This window comes from Emys orbicularis, chromosome 1, assembly GCF_028017835.1.
Source record: "Emys orbicularis isolate rEmyOrb1 chromosome 1, rEmyOrb1.hap1, whole genome shotgun sequence".
In the NCBI taxonomy this organism is placed as follows: Eukaryota; Metazoa; Chordata; order Testudines; family Emydidae; genus Emys; species Emys orbicularis.
Window position 1 is genome coordinate 117,787,572 of NC_088683.1, and position 23,160 is coordinate 117,810,731.

A 23,160-nucleotide genomic window follows, 5' to 3' on the forward strand; every position below is an offset into this window, starting at 1 on the left:
ATCCACATTAATTAAAAGCGAAATTCCAAATATTTTAAAAGAGTGCTTAACAGAACAGGTCTGTTCAATGCCCTCTATATGAGGAAAGGGGAAAATATGACCAACTGTGAATGTTTTCCCACTCCGCTTTTTCATTATTTACTCATTACATTATAGTTACTGATGTATATACACCACATGCTTATTTTGCCGGCAGTGAATGATCCTGTGCTCTTCGGACTTGACATTTCACAGTGGGATTCTACTCTCACTGAAGTCAATTAGAGTTTTGCTATAGACTTCAAAGGGAGAGGGATTGTGTCTTACATTCATATTCTATATAATGCAACCTGACTGAGACAGTAGGTAGCTAGCTATTCCTATTTCCTAATAAAGGCCCTGATCCTACATATATGTTTTGAGCCTGCACAGTAATGCATCTGTTCACAATTAATTGCCAGACAGGGTCCTACAGTTCCAGCTAGCCATAAAACTCCTGGTATAACAATTACAAACACCTACAGGTAAGCATTCAGGATTTTTGCTATCTTTAAAAAAATAAATAGGGGTGAGTTTCACAGAATTCTATAAAAATATAACTTAATACCCCCCATTTCTATCCTTACTTATTCTCCTATTTGATCTTACTCAAGTGATTTATTTGCTACATCCTTTAAGGGGAGTAGAATACAAGAGGGGAAGGAGGATGGGGGAATAGAGCATTAATAGCAATTGCTTTTATAAGCCAATTTAGGGAATCAAATTCTGACCTCCAGAGAGAGAGAGAGAGAGAGAGAGAGAGACAGAGACAGAGACAGACAGACAGACAGACAGACAGACAATCAATTAGTTCAGATGAATGCTAGACAGGAGAGGTAACATCTTGAAGATAGGAACAAGAAGTTCTAGTTCTCCCAATGATTACAGAAAGAAGTTGAGCCCCTCTTCCCCAAGCACTCCTCACAGACCAGCATGTTCTGAGGAGTTCTTCTCTCCTAAGCAGACTTTAGATTGTCTTCACACCTATATCAAAGGATTCTAAATAGCCAGGAAAGATAGGAGACCAAAGAGGGCTTTTTTTTTTTTTTTTTTTTTTTTTTTTAATAAGAAAGAGGAAGAGCAAGAAAAAAAAATCTTAAATCAATACTAAGGTTGCAGATAAAGTGACATAAAAGAGAAAATGTAAATTTCTAAGTTGCGTATCCTATTTTATGGTATCCAGTTAATGACAATCAGTAATACAATTAAACTGTATGCATAACCAGTAAAACAGGTATAGAAAATAATACATATGCAACATGACATAGCTAATAGCTAATGCTGCTATTGGTATTTTAACCTATTCCTTACCTGGTTTTAACAGTGCAATCTTATTATTACCTAAGTATTTTCTACCCATTTAATTTAGATTACCTTTTAAACATAAAATAAAAAGAAGTGAAGTGAAGGACGGGATCAATACCTACCTTTGCTGCTGTTCTTGTTTAGTGGGAGGCAAGATTATCATTGGCGTACAAGCTGTTATTGCTTTATTTTAACAATGGAAAAAAGCAGCATTTTTTAAAAAAAAGAGTATATTGTAGAATGAAGAAAAAATTGCAGACCCTCTAGATAGGTGGAATTTGAAATTGTTTTTGTAGCAAAGATGTCTCTCTAGGACCCAGGTTAGGTTCAACCACAAACATTTGTATTCTGGAACAAACTATTGTGGAGTGACTTTACAAACGCATTATCTATCTTGAGTTAACTGGGAATCAATGGATATAAAAAAAAGCCTACTGGTATGATCAAGCCCTCTGTGTCCAGTGACCTGAATTTACATAGTTTCACCATTCTCACTTTAAAACAATATTACTTCATACAAACAAAATATTTATGAATATTTTAAAAGGACTTTGGGCCATAAAGGTGTCTTCTTTAATGGAACTAGATATTCTGACCCGATGTGCCATCTACTTTTAAAATCCAAACAATCCCCACAACAACTTGTCTTTCTTTTAAGTCATAGGGATACAAAGAACATGTTGCTTCTGTGCCTAAAAACCACATTTTTAAAAAATTAGAAGTTTTCTGATTGAACACGGACCCATTTTTCATTTAAACAAACTACAAATTTAAAATGTGTAATTTTATGTGTAATGTAGTTACATCAAAAATCCACACACGTCCCAACTAGTTAAATGTACAATTCAGAAAGGCTTATTTAGTCCAGTAACATAACTCTCCCAGGATGGACAACTGTGCCGATACTCCTCTCCACTTTAACATTGATACTTCTACTAAAGGAATTCAGCCTCAATAGGTCAAGGGCAGAAGGTCTAAAAATGTCCATTTTCTTTCTCACAATGAAAACAATTGAGTAAATTATTGTTAACCAGAATTCCTTTAAATTAGAAAGGTGAAATGAACTCCATTCTAACAGACTCTAAAATGAGTTCTCCCAACAGAGATGGGTTCTAGCTTAAGGTCATCCAGGCACAAGCATAGTAAATCTAATTTAACAAGAAGTATAATCTTGTCCAAAGAGATTGCAATCACTTGCCCACTGAGGCTAGGTCTACACTACCCGCCTGAATCGGCGGGTAGAAATCGACCTCTCGGGGATCAATTTATCGCGTCCCAATCGATCCCCGAATCGACGCTCTTACTCCACCAGCGAAGGTGGGAGTAAGAGCCGTCGACGGGAAGCCGCGGAAGTCGATTTTGCCACCGTCCTTACAGCGGGGTAAGTCGGCTGCGATACGTCGAATTCAGCTACGCTATTCGCGTAGCTGAATTTGCGTATCTTAAATCGACCCCCCCCTGTAGTGAAGACGTAGCCTGAGTGTGGTATTTGACAAAGCTCCCTTCCTGAGACAAAGAATGAAGGCTGAAAAAAGTAAAGACATTTTAGGTTACTTCTTTGGACAGCTGCCAAAACATCAACTGAGTGTAAATCTGCAAAATTTGAGGATAGGCAGAACAACAAGTTCCTCAATTCTGAGTTGAACTAGCTGTAGTTACAAATGAAATTTAGTTGCAAGAGATATTTACGTACTGTTTAAAAGATGATCTTTCAGGGTCTGTAAAGCCATTCATAATTATTTCTATTATAGTCGCACCTAGGAATCCTAATCAGTGCCCAAATTCCCTGTAAGCTGCGCGGCTGTGTGGCAGCCTATTTAGCGCTGCGCAGATGCACAGGGAACCCACCCAGGGACCTGCCACAGCCAGGGGAGGGGCGCCCCTCCCCCGACCTAGCCCCACTCTGCCACGGCTGGATGAGGGGCAGTCCGAACCCAGGCTCGGCCCGCACCTGCCATGGCGCCCCTCCCCTGACCCCAATTCTGCCGCAGCCTGGGGTGCCAAGATCTGCCATGGCCGGGCACCCCTACCCAGCTCGAACCCAGCCCTGGCCCTGCCACGGCGCCCCTCCTCCAGCCTGAATCTGCCAGAGGAGGGGCGCCTATCTTGTGGCCCCAGCCCCGGAGCTGCTGTGGCGGGGAGAGGCACCCCCCCCCCCACCGCCAGCCCAGGTGCTGCTGTGGGGAGAGAGAGCTGGGGGGAGTCCTCTCTCCCTGTTGTAGCCCCAGAGCACCTTCCTGCACCAAAAACCCCTCATCCCCGGCCCCACCCCAGAGCCTGCAACCCCAGCCGGAGCCCTCATACTCCTGCACCCCAAACCTCTGCCCCAACCCCAAGCCCCTCATCCCTGGCCCCACCCCTGAGCCCCCTCCCACACTCCAAACCTCTCACACATAACGTCCATATTGGTGCACATAAAATTCATTCCGCACGCGGGTGGGAAAAATTAGAGGGAAACACTGGTCAGTGCCCCACCGTATTAAGCGTAATTCATGCTAGCAGAGTTTGGGTCTTTCTCCCTTTCATTTGGCTGTACCACATTTATGAGTCTGCCACTGTCCCGGATCTAAGGAGATCTGCAGTATACGCTCATGCTTTCAGATCTATAAGTCCCAGGTTCAGTCCCTGCAGATGACACAATCAAAACCATAGTTACACATTCACTGAAGAAACAAAGAAAACTGTCCACATCCCAGGAAGCTGACAGCCTAGGTTACAGGATGGACACAAGAGATACAAGACAGAGAAACAGAATTTAGGATACTGGGAGGATGAGGTAACAACAGAACAAAGCTTAGCATGAAAACAGTAGTCTCAGCTTAACACTTATCTAAATGAAGCCAGTGATTAAGTCCCAATGCTGAAATGACCATTAATTCAGGAAAGCTAAGGAGTTTTGAAATTTAAGGATGATGAAAGATGAGAAAGACATCACAAGAGCAGCTAAGATTGCTACTAAATTGTTAGTTCCGGAACAATGATCAAACAAACCTTTTGAAATCCACCCATCAAAACAAAATAAAAAAACAAAAACAAACAAACAAAAAAGCTACTCCCCTTGTCGTAACTGTTGTTCTTCGAGATGTGTTGTTCATGTCCATTCCAATCAGGTGTGTGCGCGCACACATGCACGGTAGCCAGAAGATTTTTCCCATAACCGCATCTGTCAGGTTGGTCCGGGCGCCCCTTGGAGTCGCACCTTCATGGCGCTGAATATAGAGCCCTGCCGACCCACCACCCCCTCAGTTCCTTCTTGCTGGCTACTCTGACAGAGGGGAAGGAGGGTGAGTATTGGAGTGGACATGAATAACACATCTCGAAGAACAACAGTTTGAGTAACCATTTTTTTCTTCTTGTTCATGTCGATTCCAATCAGGTGACTCACAAGCCCAAGTTTAGGTGGTGGGATCGGAGTCTTCCACTGATTGGAGCACTGCTCGTCCGAAGGCCACATCATCTCTGGCCTGCTGGGTAATCGCTTAGTGCGTAGCGAAAGTATGGTTGGAGGACCACATCGCTGCCCTGCAGATTTCCTGAGTGGGAACCTGAGCCACGAACGCTGTTGATGAAGCCTGCACCCTGGTGGAGTGTGCAGTGACTGGAGGTGCAGGAACACCTGCCAGTTGTAGCACTCACGAATACAGGACGCTATCCATGATGATATGCGTTGGGATGACACAGGCTGACCTTTCATTCTGTCTGCCACTGACACGGATAACGACCGATTTTCTGAACGGTTTTGTTCTCTCGATATAAAAGGCTAACACCCTGTGGACCTCCAGAGAGTGGAGCCTCTGCTCCCTACCGCTGGAATGTGGCTTAGGGTAGAATACCAGGAGAAAAATGTCCTGGTTGATGTGAAACTGCGACAAAACCTTCAGGAGGAAAGCAGGTGAGGCCTGAACTGAACCTCTCCTAATAGAACACGGTGTAGGGAGGCTCTGATGGGAGGGCCCTGAGCTCAGACACCCTCCTGGCCGAGATTATTGCTACCAGGAACGCCACCTTGTAAGAGAGGTAGAGGCAGGGAGCATGTCGCTAATGGTTCCACGGGGGGTGGGGGTGTCCCATGAGCCTAGAAAGGACCAGGTTGAGGTCCCAGGCAGGGATAGGCTGACGGACGTTAGGGTACAGTCTGTCGAGCCCTTTTAAAAAACCAGCTGACCATAGGGTTAGCAAGCACAGAGCGGCCCTCTGCACCAGGGTGGAAGGCCGAGATGGCGGCTAAGTGCACTCTTATTGATGACATCAAGAGCTCCTGCTGCTTCAGATGGAGGAAGTAGTCCAGAATAAGCAGCACTGAGGCTAGTGTCGGGGACGAATGGCGCTGCGCCGACCAGACTGAAAATCTCTTCCACTTGGCAAGGTATGTGGCTCTTGTAGAGGGTTTTCTGCTGCCAAGGAGGACCTATCTAACCTAGTCTGAACAGGAAAGCTCCAACAGTTTCAACCATGGAGCTTCCACACCGCGAGGTGAAGCAACTCGAGGTTTGGATGTTGAAGACGACTATGATCTTGAGTCAGAAGATCCGGGAAAAGCAGCAGGGTGATCGTGGCTTCCACGGACATGTCTAGGAGAGATGTGTACCAGTGCTGATGGGGCCAGGCTGGTGATATCAATATGACCTGAGCTCGTTCTTGCCGGATCTTTAGAAGTACCTTGTGAACGAATGGTATGGGCGGAAAGGCGTATAGGGGAGAACCTCCCCAATGGAGGAGGAATGCGTCCGCTCTGGAGCCCGGGTTGTGATTTTGGAAGGAGCAGAGCTGCTAGCACTTCCTGTTGTGTTGCGTGGCGAATAGGTCTATCTGGGGAAGTCCCAACTCTGGGAGATTAAAATTGCAACGTCCGGGCAAAGGGACCACTCGTGGCTGTGAAACAACCTGCTGAGGTGGTCCGCCAGCTTGTTCTGTACCCCAGGGAGGTACAACTGAATGTTCTACACAGAAGTCCCACAGCATGAGGGCTTCCTGGGACAGGGGAGAGGAGCATACACCCCCCTACTTGTTGATATAGAACATTGCTGTTGTATTGTCCGTCATGACTGATACACATTGTCCCGTTAAGTATGCACCACTCTGAGCTCTCTGATGTTGATGTGGAGACCCAGGTCCACCTGAGACCAGAGGCCTTGAGTCCTGCGTCTCCCAGATGTGCTCTCCAGCCCAAGTCTGATGCGTCCGTCATTAGCGACAGAGACGGCTGCAGAGTGGTGAAGAGGACCCCATAGCATACTTTTGAGGGTCAAGTCACCACAGGAGGGAGTCGAGGACTGGGCGAGGCAGGATCACGATCCTGTCCAAGCTGTCCTGGGCTGGGCGATACACTGACGTGAGCCATGACTGAAGAGGTCGAAGCCTGAGTCTGGTATGCCGTACCACATAGGTACAGGCAGCCATGTGTCCGAGAAGCTTTAGGCAGTTTCCCGCTGTGGTGGTGGGAAACTGTCTGAGGCCTCGAATGATATCGGTTAGGACCTGAAACCTTGCTTCTGACAGGTATGCCCTGGCTTGGGTCAAGTCCAGTACTGCCCTATAAACTATCCTCTGGATGGGGGACAGAGTCAATTTTGCTTCATTTAGAAGGAGACCCAGGTTGTCGAAGGTGGCTCTGATGAATCTGACTTGAGCTTCCACATGGGTCCTGGAGCGGCCCATGATCAGCCAGTCGTTGAGGTACGGAAACACCTGTACCTGGTGCCTGCGCAAGAACATGGCAGCGACTGCCATGCACTTGGTAAAGACTCGAGGTGCTGCTGCCAGGCCGAACGGAAGGACGGTAAATTGGTAGTGGGTACTGTTGACCACAAACCTGAGGTACTTCCTGTGGGGCTGAGTGATTACGATATGAAAATATGCGTCCTTCAAGTCGAGGGTGGCATACCAGTCTGCTGAATCCAGTGAGGGGATGATGGAGGCCAAGGAGACCATGCGGAAACTGAGTTTCTTCACGAACTTGTTGAGTTCTCGCAGGTCCAAGATAAGCCAAAGGTGGCCTCAGACCTTCGGTATTAGGAAATACCAGGAACAAAAGCTCCTGAGGAACCTCTTCCACTGCCCCTAGAGATAGGAGCTACTGCACCTCCTCGATAAAGAGCTGCTCGTGAGAAGGGTCCCTGAAGAGGGAGGGTGGAAGGGCACAGAATTGGATGGAGTATCCCCTCTCTACTGTGCAGCACACCCAGTGGTCTAAAGTGATATGGGACCATGAATGGTAGAAAGGGGACAGTCTGGAGGAAAAGGTAAGGCGGGGTAGATCCAGTTTTTTGTTCTGGTGCGCCGTCCTCGACCGCACCTTCAAAAAGTCGGTTTGGGGCCGGAAGGTGGTTTGGGTTGGCCAGACCCCTGGCCTGAGGACACTGTTGTCTTTTCCTGCCACTCCTGCTCCTCCTCTGAGAACCGTCCTGGAGGTTCTGCTGATAGAACTTCTGAGGAGGTTGCGGCCTAAAGTGTTTCCGCTGTGTGATGGGAGTGTGCAGGCCCAAAGACCTGACGGTTTCTCGTGAGTCTTTCAGGCTATGCAGCCTCTTGTCTGTCTTACCAGAGAAAAAAGAGTCACCCTCAAATGGGAGGTCCTGAATGGTCTGTTGGACCTCATAAGGGAGCCCCGAGACTTGAAGCCAGGAGCCCCTTCTCATGGCCACCCCAATAACCACGACCCTAGTGGCGGCATCAGCACCGTCCAACGCAGCCTGGAGGGAAGCCTGGGAGACTAGCTTTCCCTCCTCCACCAAGGCCAAGAATTCGGCTTGGGTGTCTGAAGGGAGGAGCTCTGCAAATTTGGCCATCGCCACACAGGTATTATAAGAGTACCTGTTGATGATGACCTGCTGGTTTGAAATATGGAGCTGAAGAACCCCTAATAGAGTAGACCTTTCTCCTGACAAGGTCGAGTCGCTTAGCCTCCCTGTTTTTAGGCGTGGGCCCCTGGAAACCCTGCCGCTCACCCCAATTAGCAGAGTCCACGACAAGAGAGTCAGGAGGTGGATGGGAGTACAAATGTTCATACTCCTTGGAGGGTACAAAATAACACCTCTCATTGTGCTTGGCAGTGGGTGGCAAGGAAGTTGGGGTCTGCCAGAGGGTCTTGGTGGTATCCACAATAGTCTTAATATGTGGTAGGGCAATACGAGAAGGTCCTGAGGGGGCAAGGATCTCCACCATGGGATCAGCCTCCTCGACCACCTCCTCAGCCTTAATGCCCAGACCCTGTGTTGGCGTGTGGGCAGGCGCCGAGGCGAGCTGCATGGTTGATAGCGGGATGAATGTGGCTGAGGCCACCGAAGACGCTGAGGAGTGGTGTCCTGGGATCCCTCCCTGGCTTTGGTGAAAGGCCCAGGGGGTCCAGAATGACCACTGTGGTGGATTCTCGCCTGTCTCGCCTTGACCTTGATCGTTGGCTCCTACTCCTTTGAGAGTGGTAGGAGTCAGACTCTGACTACGAGACTGAAGACCACGGAGGAGCCGAGCTTCCGTGCCTCGAGTGTCAAGAGCTTGGGGAGCGACTAGCTCTCTGTCCGAGTGGGCTGGTGCCGAAGGACATGGCGAGGGGGAATGCCTGGACATCATTGCCGGCGTCCCTCTTGACTGCACCTGGGGGCGGGGTGGGATCGCCAGCACCGGAGGTTCCTCCCTCCTAGGGGACGAGAATGGCGCCGTAAGGTGCAGTAGATCCCGAGCAGCTTCAAAAGCTTCCGCTGAACCGGTGAATGTGGGGGGCCTGAACTCAACTGCCTCACCTGAGCAGGAGTCGACGGGGCCCTAACGGGGGATTCCGAGCTGTGGCCTGCCTGGGGTGTCGCTTCCTTAGATTTAGCCGGAGGTGACCGACTGTCCGGCTTCTTTTTCTTCTGAGGCACCAGCGAGTGAGACCAGTGCCTGCTCTCTGCTGGGCCTCGGGAGGTGACGTGCCGAGAGTCCCGGGACGAGTCCTTTCTCGGCACTGAACTCGATGATGGCGCTGGGGCACTCCGCGTTGACGAGAAAGTGTTAGGAGCCGGGTCAGAATGGGGGCGTAGAGCTGCCTCCATGAGGATCACTTTAAGCCACTGCTCCCTTTCTTGAAGAGATCTAGGGCGGAACTCGCGGCAGTTCTTACAGCAATTCTTTTGGTGACCCTCCCCTAGGCACCGTAAACATGGGGAGTGTGGCCCGCTCTTTGGCATGCGCTTTGTGCAGACCACACAGTTTTTAAACCCTGGGGACCGCGACATACCACGGCTCCGGGGAGTCAGAAGGGGGTAGAGACCCCCAACAACTCTAATCACTACTACTGACTAGTAACTACTAAGATAACTAACTATATACAAACAATTGGAGTTGAATGCGCTTGCTAAAGCGAGGGCTATGGGAAGTTTCAGCCTGCTGTCACTGGCGATAAGAAGGAACGGAGGGGGGTGGCAGGTCAGCAGGGCTCTATACTGAGCGCCATGAAGGCGTGACTCCAGGGGGTGCTTGGACCGACCCGACGGATGCTGCTATGGGAAAAATCTTCCAGCTACCGTGCATGTGTGTGCGCACACACACACACATATGATTGGAATCGACATAAACAAGCACTCGAAGAAGAACTGAAAGTTAGAGTGAGAATATCTTTCACTGACAAGTTCAAAATAATTGAGTCATGGTAAAAAAAAAAAAAAAAAAAACCAAGTAAAAACAAGACCCCCCCCCCCCCCAAAACACTAACTCTATTTAAAAAAAAACAAACAAACCCCACACAACTCAAACCTCCGAGCTGCTCTTTCATCTTCTAAATCTTCTAGGGATCTTGAAAGTCCCAATATTTGGACTTGGCATTCAGTGTGGAGAATTAAGTTTCTAGAAGCTGAGAGTTTCTCTATCAATGTCTTGTCTTTGATATACAAGTTTATGAGGGAATGTTAACCAGATAACTCTGAAATGGAGGAAGTGCCCAAATCTGAAGTGTCAGTGAGTTCAACATGCATCCTGGTCCCCAAGAAGTTGGCTAAGATCCCAAAGTACCCCCAAGATAGTATGGAAATTGGCAGATTTCTTGATTCTAGCATGTCAAATTGCTTCTTCTTGGAAATAAGTGAAGAAGAATTTTCCTTGCATTTTCACATTTTAAAAACTTCTATTTTTTACAATCTGTATCATCTTTCTCTAAGTGTTTAGTTACTTGACAATGAGGGCTTTGCTTCTAGAACAGACTTTCCCTTCTTTGGTTGCCTCTCTAGGAACTCCTGATCCACCATACCATGGCAGCAGACTCTCAGATGTTGAAGATTCCAATAGCCTGGCTATCCCTTCAGATGCAATAAACACAACCCCTAATGTTAACAGGGCAGGACTTTGTGACATACTAAAATCCAGCAGTTCAGCTAATTTTCCTCATAAACAACAGTGGAATGGCAGTCAGTCCACAGTTCCCACACTATCTTCCACTACATAATAGTATAAAAGCTCCTGAAATGCGGAGAAATTTATCTTGTTGCCTTGTCATTTAATTTTTCTCCACATGCAATACCCAGAAGATAAACAACTATCTGATAATCTTTCCCAGTAACTATACTGTCTATTTACAAGGTGGAATCATCATTGTAAACTCGCCTTATTCCATAAAAATGGCAAAAAGTAAAGAGTGAAGGGAAGATATGTTCATCAACTCAAGAAGGAATTCACTGACCGAATGTAGAGCACTGCACAATTGGCTAGATATGTTCTGTTGGCATGGCAGAGGTTACAAATCCTCTGAAATATTAGAGACACAAGGTTTAGATGAAGTAATATCTTTTATTGAACCAACTTCTGCTGGTGAAAGGGACAAGCTTTTGAGCTTCAGAGAACTCTTCCTCAGATCCAAAACATTAGATATTTGGCCAATGCAGAAAACTGAATTAGATGAACCAATAATCTAATCTGGTATAGTGACTTCTGTATTTCTACTGGGCTGCATCATAGTAACAGGCACAAGGCTCTTAAGTGAAAGGTCTCTGCACAAATCAGTTGGTTCCAAGGACCAGTGTCCTCACACTGCAAATACTACTGATGAAGGAGGAAAGAGAAATAATTCTGGATTTAATGTCAGACCTTGACAAATCTCATTACCCAAACTATAGCGTTTAAGGCTGGATAGTGTTTTAAATTATTAAATGATTTAACCAATGCCACAGAGAAAAATGATTATTTTGCTGTTAGAAAAGCAAAGGGAGTTTTCGAAACAATTGCAACAAGTATAACAATTTCAACCAGGTTGAAAATACTGATTGTGGTGTCCCAATCCCTGTGTCATGAGGTACTGAAACAGAGAGAAACTTCTACTGGCAATATCCATAATGACTGGATTTGTTTGAGCTTCTACCCACTCCTAGCTTCTAAATTAACAGCCCTAGTTCCAACCTGGCTTTAATAGACACACAGACAAACTTTTCAAAGAAACAGTGGATTAGCGCAAATGTTCACTGGCTTGGCACCCAAAGCCCGCCTGAAGAGCCTTAGGATTGGATTGTAGGGGTTTGCATCAATGCTTTTAGGCACTATTTCAACTTCATGTTACAAAGGCAAAACAAAATAACACAAAACAATATGAAAACTGCCAAACTACAATAAGAAACATTTTAATTATACTGTAAATCTTCATAAACTTTAGCATAATTGAATATAATTTTTGAAACTTTTTGTATTGTTATTGTATATTGGTTGCAAGTACAGTCCTTCTAAAGGATAAATATAATGCAACATGTATGTTAGACTTATCCAGCACAGAAATACAATCCCTTGCTGCTGAGTGTATTTATTTCAGATTATGTGATACAATGAGCTACAGATATCCATCTGCATTGAAATCAAACTGGTTTCAGTGATCGTTCAACAGAATGCTGCAATTTGACAGGATTTATTCAGTCCCTCAATCGTACTGTTTGCTTTCAGCTATCTCTGAAATTTACACTTAGAATAAACTTTTACAAATATCAACTGCTAGTTTTCTTATAAAGGAAAGCAATTGTACTGCTGAACTGTTAAAGCACAGAGGAAAATGTATGATTTAAATCATATAGAATAGGAAGATAAATACAGCAAATAATTAAAGACTCAGACAATTTAATGAAAGGCTAGAATAAAGGTAATTTACTTAAAGTATCTACTAATTTTGCTCCCAGCCCTCAGTGGGCAAGTAGCTATTATTGCATGTCCCTTTACCTAGCAGATGGAGGCAGGAAATAAATAAATAAAAGTTATAATATTAATCCCTAAAAAGGAGCTAGTTCTGATTGAAAATTCCAGTTTGTAGGGGGCATTCCAAAACCTCAACTTAGTGAGAATACTGGAAATAAAAAAATATGTGATGAAAAGATCTACAGTACTGCTTGAGCTGGAAATCCATAGTAATGTTGTGAGGATGAGTTAACTAGTGAAAACATATTTTTAAGATTGCTACAATCAATACATTTTTAAAAAAACAAGGTCTCAAATAGATAAGGAAGAAAAGGACCAGAGTTCCTCACACTTTAGTCAAGCAATTTTGGGTAGACTCTGTCTGGACCTAAAGAAGAGTAGGAATAGTCAAATTAGAAAGTAAATTGTGTTTCTCCTATGCACTGTAAATTAGTTCAGTCAACTGGTCACTTCAAAGGCCAGACATATGATGAGAGGACTGAGATATACTGACCCATCAGAGGTAGGCAAGCAACACCACCTGCCAAGAAGGCATTTCCAGATTACTGCCACTACAGTGAGATGTATAGAAAAAGGTGAAGAGATGTTCAGGTCATAACTCTGCAGAACTCCAGAGAAGAGGCACATACTTTTTTCTGCCCTAACAGAGTGGACTCCAACTCCTAGAAAGGAATCTTATTGGTCACATGGGCCTCTGACACATAAGAAAGGCTTTTAAGTTTTTCTACCTCTCTCCATAGATAAATAAATGGTCTGGCTCCTGATTTCCCATACTCTTTTAGGTAGACCTGAAAGGCCTCTCACATTTACAATATGCGTCAGCTTCTAGTATTCATCCTTTACAAAGGGTCTAAGGGAAGTAAGTAACACAACATGAGCAAATTTGACAAAGGAAAAAACCTCAGGAAAGGAGGGACTTGTTTGATCATCGCTTTGGCTTGGTAAAAGACTAAATTGCCTACAGGAAGTTCCATAACACTCTTAATTGAGCAATGGACACTAGGAAGATAAGTCTTAAGGGCAAAAAGTCACATGGACACTGGCCTCAGAGGCCTGATACCGTGGGGAGGACGGGTGAAAATCCATGGATGTTCAAAACTAGCCTTAGATCCCAGAAAGGTAAGGAGCTCAGATCGCAGAGGGCTTGAATTTGTCCACTCTCTTAAGGAATGTGACTATTTCTAGGGGAGTCCAACAGAGGAATTATTTTGTCCCCAATAAAGCACGAAAAGTTGCAGTTTGCACTCAGAGTGAGTGCTCAAACTTTTACTAGACTATTTTGTAGGGGGGTGGGGGAAAAGAGCAATAGAACAACCAGGGCTCAAATGTCTATCCCTGCACCTGGAACATATCTGACAGTAATAAGCATTGGAAGTAGCCGGCTTATGGACTTATAACACAGCCAACCTATGACTCTTTTTATGCAGTCAACCACTCAAGCCAAGTGACCGACATAGGTGATTTCAGGTTCTGGTGGAGTAGTTGGTCCTGAGAAAATAAGTCCCCCCAGAAAGGAAAGTGGAAGGAACTTTTACAATACCAGAAGTACAGTGGATGAGGATCTTGGTGCTTTCTCTATCTTACCCTCACCAGACGGAAGGCATAAGCTAAGACGAAGTGCTATGGTTGCAAGAAGGCATTGGCTCTCATGGCTAAGGGATCCCTAATTGGAAAGAAGAATTTTGGGATCTTCATATTCCTCTGGGTAACCATATATTGCCAATTCATGAGCACAGCTAATTTATGCAAAAACATGTTTGTGTCACTGCTTCCCTGTCCACTCTCTCCCATCCCCTTAACATGTTTGTTAAATAAAATTGTTGCATCTGCTCTTTAAATTTAGATTGTAAACTCTTTATGTCAGGTACTGTTTCCTACTATACACCTGTACAACTACTAGTACAATGGAGCCTCTAGGTGCTACAGTACTATAAATAAGATAATATAAATAAGTAACTATAATACTATGCTTCCCAACAGCTGTCATTCTCCAGATGATTCTGGTTGTGACTCATCCTGTCTATCCTGCAGTCTAGTTCCCCATCTATGTGTATATAGCTGAGAAGGAGATAAGGTTTCTTTCTAACCACATATGGGTCTGCGAGAGTCTGCTGCTATGCCTCTTTTCCTGCACTCTCCAGTACATGATACAAGCGATTATAGGAACACTTTTTGTCTGCATTCAGTGCATTGCCCTTCAGGCTGCACTGAAATGCAGGAAAGCACTGCAGACTGCTCTTATTTTCTGGAGGTTAATTGGTAAGGTGTTTTTCTAATAGTCATAGAATGCTAGACCTTCATTCCACCTAATCCTTCCTCTTTTTCCCCTCCTCCCACCCCAGTCCCCTCATTTCTCTATTCATTTATGTCTTCTCCTATTTTATTACTGTTACCCCCAACATAATATGTTATATCTATATAGTATTGTCTGGATTTGTACTGGATGGTCTCGCTGCTTTGAGAAGTTGTAAAACTGCATAATTCCATAATTCTACTGGAGACCTCATGAAATGTGTGGTATTTGGAAACATATACAAGTCAAGTCATTTACTTCTTTGTACTTTTCACTGTCTGTTTTTTCATGAAAACAAGCAAACAAAAAAACCAACAAAAAATCCATTACAAACATCAGCCGCCCTGAGCTGCCTTGTGGCCAACACAGGAATCCCAACCAGACAGACCTATGAGCTAGGCAGGGGGATATAGAAGGTAGACTTACTTCAGAACTGGAAATAGAGACAAATAGCTTGAGCACTGACCAACTGTAAGGAGTTGGTGCTATTATGATCTTGAAGTTCTAAAATTCTGGCATGTCTTGCAGGGAATATATAGTTTACATTTTGAGAAGAAAATTTAATGAATTATGCTACCATCAAATAATGCTCATTTTGTCTGTAATGCAGTGTTCAGGGATGTCTTCTTGTTCCCTCTATGTTAGTGTGTTTTATACCGTTACAATAGACTGCTTCTCGCTATCATTAATTATGGTTTCTCACCATTGAAAAGAGACAAAGGTTAGTACAAATGACAAGATCTTATTCTCATTTCTTAAATCTAACATCAAAATGTAAGTTTTAAGCATACACACACACACACAAAAACCACTGGGCATTTTTACAATGATATATACACATAACATAAGGGAAATACTTTGCATGTATATAGGTAAGAAACTTAAAAATCCACCAACTGGAGTGATAACTAGTCCCTACCTTACTTACCATTCTAAAATCTTACTAATGGCTACAAGTAGAGGCGTGGGGCAGCCTGGCGATGTCCTCTGGATTTACTTTCAGTTTCCCTGAGAAATTTCAAGTACCACCACTCACCTCTTTTTCAGCTTTTCAGATACTTTCAAAAGGTAGAGGATTTATTGACAGTTCATGATGTTCTCACTTTTCCACAATCATTTCTACCACACAGTGATTCAGAGCCACTGAACTCCCTCTTGCTGCATTTTCCTGCTTCAAATTATATTTGGGAATAGATAGTCTCTCTGATGAATATAACCCAATGTGCTCCAGGTGAGATACTATGACATATCTTCTGGTTCTATCACATCCAACTGGAACACTTCTAGATTTCAGATGCACACAAAGGCAGGTTCAGAGGACTCCATACAAACTGTTTTAAAGTTTAGGACCTGAAGACAAGCCTGTGCCATGGTACAGATCTCCTGCATGAGTACAGAGACATAACCCTTCATTTTCTGAACCACTGGCTCTTGCAGGCAAGCTTTGCCTAGCTACACACTGAAATGGCCTCTTGGGCAAACTAGCTCCTGAGAGCTTCAGGAAGCTCTTGGCCCTTGTTTGTGACAGTCAGATGGCTCCAATAACCCCAGGAAAGACTGAACCTTATATACTGCTAATGCCTGCAGATCCTAGCCTGGAATGAGCCAGTCAACCAAAAACGGATGGACAAACCTGCCTTCCTTCCTGAGAGCAACAGTCAATAACACCCACTAGTTTGGCTAACAGGGTAGGGAGCTGTAGCCAAACCAGAAGGCAGGGTTTTGAATTGGCAGTGTTTTTCCAGTGTTGCCCAGCACACACAATGAAATCAGAGATCAGCTATACCACCCCATCTTGAGTGGCTTCCCCTTAAGGGAAGTCTTCCAAATACCAATTCAGACATACTCAAAAAAACATACTGCATGACAAGATTTCTACATATATCTATATTACACTGTATTTTAGCACATAAAGTCTACTATTTGTCAGCCAAGAGACGGATTAATGGCTTAACAATGTTTACCTACTTTCTCAAGAAGAGAGGCACTTTGAAAAAAAGAGCCACTCCTCCCTTGATTTGGCATGTCAAATATCGAAATTTGCCCCTCTGGGTTGCAATTCCTGAACAAGCCAATGTCAGCTCTTGAAAGCCATAGACTAAATGCACTAGTAGTCATTGGAATGCTTTAAAGAGTTTATTTCTCAAACACTTTACCCAATGGATAGAAGAGAGAGACTCACATCTGGCATTTCTGTAAAGCAGAAAAGGGTCCTGCAGCTGGAAATCTAGGTCTTTAGTGATGGGTTCTGTTCGATTTTCCATGCTCAGCCTGTTCATAATGGTGAAGCCATGCCTGGGAGAAGCTGATCTGTAAATTACCAAGCAGAAATCATAGCAAGTCAAGGAAAAATATGAGTACCACTTCTTTGTCAGACAGTGCTCCAAAATTATTATTTCAATAGAAGTTGTCATATAAATTCTAACTATGTTGCCAGGGAGGAAACAGTCTTGGAGCCTGACAGAATTTTTGGTTCCTTTGTGGAATCCTTTTGCTTTCTTCAAACCCGTAAGCTCTGTATGAAAAATGACATAGATAACTGTGGCCACAATGACTGTTTTTTTTATACACAATCTGCAGCATCTGAGGTGCTATAGTTTGAGTCCCAAAGCCTCTAGTCATAATCCTAATTATTTGTGCATGCCCTGCATTCACAGCAAGTTCTAAGGCCTACAACTTTAGGAATGGGCAATAACTTACTAATGTTAAACTTGTCCTCAGATCATTGGTGTCATAGTATCCAAGGATCAGAACTGGTCTACACTTTCCCACTGCAGCAGAAAAGGGATATTGGAGATACAGTTGTGGAACAAAATTAATTACAATTTTTACTTTTTTTTTTAATACACGAAGATAATGAATTATACAAGTCACTCCAGGTGGGATTTTCAAAACTCCCTAAGTGACATAAGAGCAGAAATCCCACACTCTACTTCTGATGCTAATAGGAGATGTTACTTTGGAACCGAGTTTGACAGTGATGGACAAGACACTGACTAAATGTTTGGGATAAGTGCCAAGTACAGTAATCACCAGCGGGTGTCTTCATTAACTCCAAAGCACAGGAACCTGCATTACAGGAAGGGAGGCAACAGAAAATGAAACAAAGGGTGGAAGTGATAGAAAGAATACTTGATGGTAATAGCCAGAGTTGTATTTCTCTGAGTCTTTTAATGTTATCCCTAACAGGTCTCATTTTTGACATTTAGGGTAAAGGTATTTTTTACAGTTCACAAAGAGGCGCAGATGATAAATAAACCAGTTTATTTAACTGAAATGCTAGACATTTTCACATTTCCAAAATAGCAGTGAGAATGGATTTGTTACTACAACATCTGTAGAAAGGACTTCCTCAGTTGTACCCACCCCAGTTTCCAACAGGTATGAACAGATGATTTTTATGTGCTAAGACGTAAACTTTATAAGCCTTTTCAACATTAACTGACACTAAAATGTGAAGGGGACTACTTAGTTATTGTTTGAAAAGACATCTAGAGACAAGACACTCTATGTAGAAGAGCTAAATATTATTACTGGGGAAAACAATGCTGTAAATGAATAAAACTAGAGAACATAATTAGATGGGGGAATTAGATTGGACAACGCCAAACCACATTAAACTGTGCTGTGTATGCTGGTGTATTTGGCATTTTTTGCTCAGAATTGCTAAGAGCCCAGGATCCACTGAAAATAAAATCAGGTATTCTCTTATCAAAGAGAAGGAGACAAGGGAAGGGAGTGACAGAAAGAATACTTGATGGTAATAGCCAGACTTGTATATCTCTGAGTGTTTTGGCATCATCCCCAACAGAAAGCAGATAATTGACACTTAGGGCTTGTCTTCACTACTGGGGTAAGTTGACCTAAGTCACGCTACTCCAGCTACGTGAATAACGTAGCTGGAGTTGACATAGCTTAGGTCGACTTACCCTGGTGTCTTCACTGCACTGTGTCGACAGGAGACACTCTCTGGTCGACTTCCCTTACTCTTCTCGGAGAGCTGGAGTACCGGGGTCGACCGGAAAGTGCTCTGCCGTCTTCACAAGACCCGCTAAACTGACCCCTGCTTCATTGATTGAAGCAGCATCGATCTCCCAGTAGTGAAGACCAGCCCCTAGGGTAGAAACATTTCCTCGAAGTAGTCTTTCAAAATAAAGATTATAGTTTTAGTCTATCACTTTTCATTTTTGTAACGCTCTTTATTTTATTAAACTCTTTTTTTTAACCATGTATTTTTCAGTTTAATTATGTAATTGAATGTCTTCATTCTACTTTCCAGCCTGTGCCTTTATTTCCTGCTTAAAGGCAAGGGCTAGGAAAGGGTTAACTATTAGTGCTGTGATTAAGAATATAGGTGGAACTGAGCAGAAAAGACTGCAGTTACTAGACTGAGACGCTGCAACAGTTAAGTGAATATCCTTCCTCAACTTCCTTCTTCTCAGGACCCAGAAAAGGAACCGGAGTGGTGGAGGGGCACCAATATGACAGACTAGAAGCAGGAGGCTAGTTGCAGACAGCTCCAAAATTCAGGTCCAGTGTACAAGAGAATTATATTCCTGCTACGGAGTGGGCAAGGCACCTTTGATCTGCCAGACCCTGCCACAAGCAGCAGACACAGGAGATAGTTCCTTCCTCCAGCAGTGGCAGCTACAACAGCATCTCTTACCTCATCCATTCTTGTTCTTCTCTACACAGATGAATAGAAGAGTGGGTGTGGGGAGGTGCTGGTACTGGCTTCTGCTGCTGGGTAGGAAGGAGCCTAGAGATCAAAGTAAGCTCCCATACTCCCTAGTAGAAGATTGGGTCCACTGTACACCTGGCCTCACATGCTGTTTGTCACCTCCATATCCCTCTCTTCCCAACTCAATCAGAGGGACCTCCTGCCTCCTCAGTCCCCATCCTTCTTCTAGATGGATCCTCAAGAAAAAACAAATGGAGGGAGGAAATCCACTTACCTGTTCGACTACCCAAGTCTAACAGCTGCAACCCTATGTCTGCTAGCTGCTTGATCTTCTGCTCGTTACATCAACAGCAAGCCCAGCACACTGATGATAGAGCAGGCATTGCAACATACCTGTGTGGTACAAAAGATGAGACTAAATGATCTAATGGTCCCTCCTGGCCTTAAAATCCATTAAATTATTCCCCATCTCCCCAAACAACCCTGCCTTCAATTAAGAGGTGAAGAGTTAGAAAACAACAAATGTAATATAAAACCGAACCATGAAATTAAAACAAACATCCAGAGCTGTTAGAAAAAAGAGCCACTGAGAATATCTTAACACTTGGGGTGAAACATGCATGATAACCACATTGTAAGTAATTTGATACCGAGGCAAATGTAAGGAAAAATGCATGAACTTTCCCCTATCCAGGAAACAATTACAATTGTATTAAGTCCTGCCATTTCCTTAACCTTGATGAGCACTATTATTTACTCTGCCATTTAGCTTTTTTGTTCTGAAACCTTCTAAAGGACAAATGTTACATCCTATTTAAATAGAACTTTGTCAAGATTTATCAGATTCATCCATACTGAGGTCTAAATTACATTTCCAAGCCTTATCCACATGAACACGTACAAAGTGACGTTCTCCTTTTCAATCGTCCCTTCCCTGCATTGTCTCTGACAATTTCAAACTAACTTCAGTTATTCCTTTTCACCATGTAATAAGACTGGATTTAGAGTGGTTACTTAAGGATTCTTTTTAGCAGGCTTTTCTACTTCCATAGATTTTATGTTGACATTAAAATGTAACATTCTCACCTTGTGTAAACAAAGAGTGTTCCTTCCACATCAGTTTTCTCCTAAAATAAAAGAAACATTCAAGTAATTCAAATAAAAATTCATAAGGTGAAGGAAAACCAATGTTTTCCACAAAACAATCGCTTAGTATCACCAGCAGGCATAAGACACACATTGGTATAGTGAATTTAACATATTGGATCATTAATATAACAAAGACAGCAGTAATAAAAGGGATTATCCTTATGAAGAGGAGAAAAGTGGATTTACTGCCATATTCATAGTCCATTGCTGATGAAGCAATAGGAAGCACAGGAACTATTATTTTGTCAACCATAAATAAGCCACCACTATCTTCCTTTTCCCAAAGACCATGACAGTTACATATTTCTGACTGAAATGAGGAAATAATTAAACCAAATTTCAGGGATTTGCTAGTAAGAGATTACAACTACCATAGTTCCCCTTCATCCTTCAGCTGAATCAGGTTTTACGATAAGACATGAAAACCATCAGCTCTGCATTTTTTTATTTTTAGTTCTGGTTTTTTTGAAGACAAAAAATCTCACAGTTGTCTTCTTATCTAATTTTTTCTCCTGATATCCTGTCAGCCAAGATAATTGATGAGTTGTCATTTAAAAAAAGAAACTTCAGTGTCTCTTCCTGATCTACTGGATGTCAGAAAGTGACAGTATATTTATGCTTCTGCATTCCATTTGACACATAATATCCCACTTGCTTAAAATATGTAAGCTTTTCTGGTCCAGGGACAAACATTTTGGAGACACGCTCTTTGGGATCCTTTTAGATGAAAAATACTACATAAAATTCTGTCCACATAAAGATAGAGTTACATTTGAAAATCATGCTTAAACATAGTTTCCCTAAACCAGTTTTGATCACTGTTTTAACCCCATCAGCATTAGCCAGTCAGCAGAGTTAAAAATCAATTTGGGGGAAAAAAACTTTAAGTAAGTTTTTCATACACAGCTCTATTTGCTGTATGCACAGGGGTTAGGTGAAATCATTATCACACTCTGACCTACGCATATTCAGTCTGACAAAATATTAACGGGACACTCAAGATAATCTTTTTTTCTAAATATCATCTGTATTACTAATGTCTTATATATTTTTTAAATATACTGATATACTTTTCAATATTTATTTTTTGCCCGTAACTCAGTGCAGACTTTGAAAATGGACTGGTAAGCTTCACCTCCTCCTAGTATCAGTTTAACTTTCTTATCCTCATTTACCAGCACATTGCATTTGTGTTTTCCCCCCTTCCTCTCTCTCTCACTGCAGTGTAATATTTTAATCTAAAAAGTTTTTACTGAAATAAAGACTCTTGATAACATCGCTATTAGGTTTTGTAGGACTTCCTTTAAAAAACAACAACATATCCATAACATTTATGTTTGAGGGGTGACTTACTCAAAATTGTCTATTTAAATAAGATTCCAGTCCTATAATCTAATTGTTATCGGGGTCTGCCCATGCAATCGCCAATGCAGAGTGCCACTGAAGACAACAAAAGCCTGTACAGGCATACTTGAACAGAGGAGATCAAGGGATCAGAGTTTAGACACAAAGCTCTACAGCGTATAATGTTAAGGTTACACAATTAAAATAACTAAAAGACAGGAAATGCAGGAGTTAAGACTCCCAGTTATATATCTTATATGTTTTATGTGTGTATAATATTTTAAGCAACAGATTTTAAAGAAAAGCAGGACTACAAAATACTACATATGTGCAACGCAGCTGTTTTTCTGGAAATCTTTTAACTTTTGCATTTACTGTCTTTTTATCATTTCTGACTGGATAACCTTAATGCTGCATTAACTATTTATTTAATTTTCTCTTTCTTACATGATTTAGATAGTATCTGCTTCCTTCTGGCTAAAAGTCCTTAATATACGAATGAAGACAATGGACAAAAGATAGAGGAAGGGAAGGAGAAAGAAAAGAAATGCAGAGAAAGCTTGTTCATTTCAGCTTGTCAATGACATACACCAGCTCAGTTCTTCAACAGAGTGTGCACTGGGTTAACTAGGAGGCACCAATCAGTAGCTATTAAAGTGCATTGAAATGAGTGCTTTTCTAAGGAGGAAAAGCCCTCATTAATGGTCCATCTCTCTATGAGTGCTCATTTTGTATTAGGCATGTCCACAGTTCAATTTTCAAATGTTCAGAATTTTTAGATTAAATGTTGAAATTTCCAACTACTTTTTTTAAATTTAATCATGGACATACTTCTCACCAAAGATTAGGTTGATGCCAAGTTTCAAAGTTCAGCCATATCTGAATTTCTTCTCCAAAAACAAATCTGGCTGTTTGTTTGTTTTTTAAATACACAGAGGCTAGGCTGTATTTTTTCATTGTATATAACTTTCAAAAACACCTGACAAGATTTCTGTCAATTTCCCCCAAATTAATAACCTTTGGGCAGAGACCAATTGTGGAAAATTTTAAACAAATGGAGAATTTTATGAAATTTTAGCACATGAAAATGAAAGGATAACAATTGAAACTATATTGTATTTGCTATCAAATGAATCCAAGACTGTGCTATAAACTGGAAGAGACTTAGGAGAGAAAGGAAGTTAGTTCAATGTGTATGGTTCCTCGCTGTGGCCCTGATCTAGAAAATAAC

At 42.7% G+C, this 23,160-nt stretch overlaps 1 protein-coding gene across 1 annotated transcript in view; it reads right to left on the minus strand.

The window, feature by feature from the left end:
* Window positions 1-23,160, minus strand: part of DCP1B (decapping mRNA 1B) — a 59,013-nt gene that overhangs the window by 34,589 nt on the left and 1,264 nt on the right. The window contains exons 2-3 of the mRNA XM_065403351.1: window positions 20,523-20,563; window positions 16,938-17,065 (exon numbers count right to left, since the gene is read on the minus strand). Coding sequence (XP_065259423.1) covers window positions 16,938-17,065; window positions 20,523-20,563 — 169 coding nt within the window. The remainder of the gene's footprint in view (window positions 1-16,937; window positions 17,066-20,522; window positions 20,564-23,160) is intronic.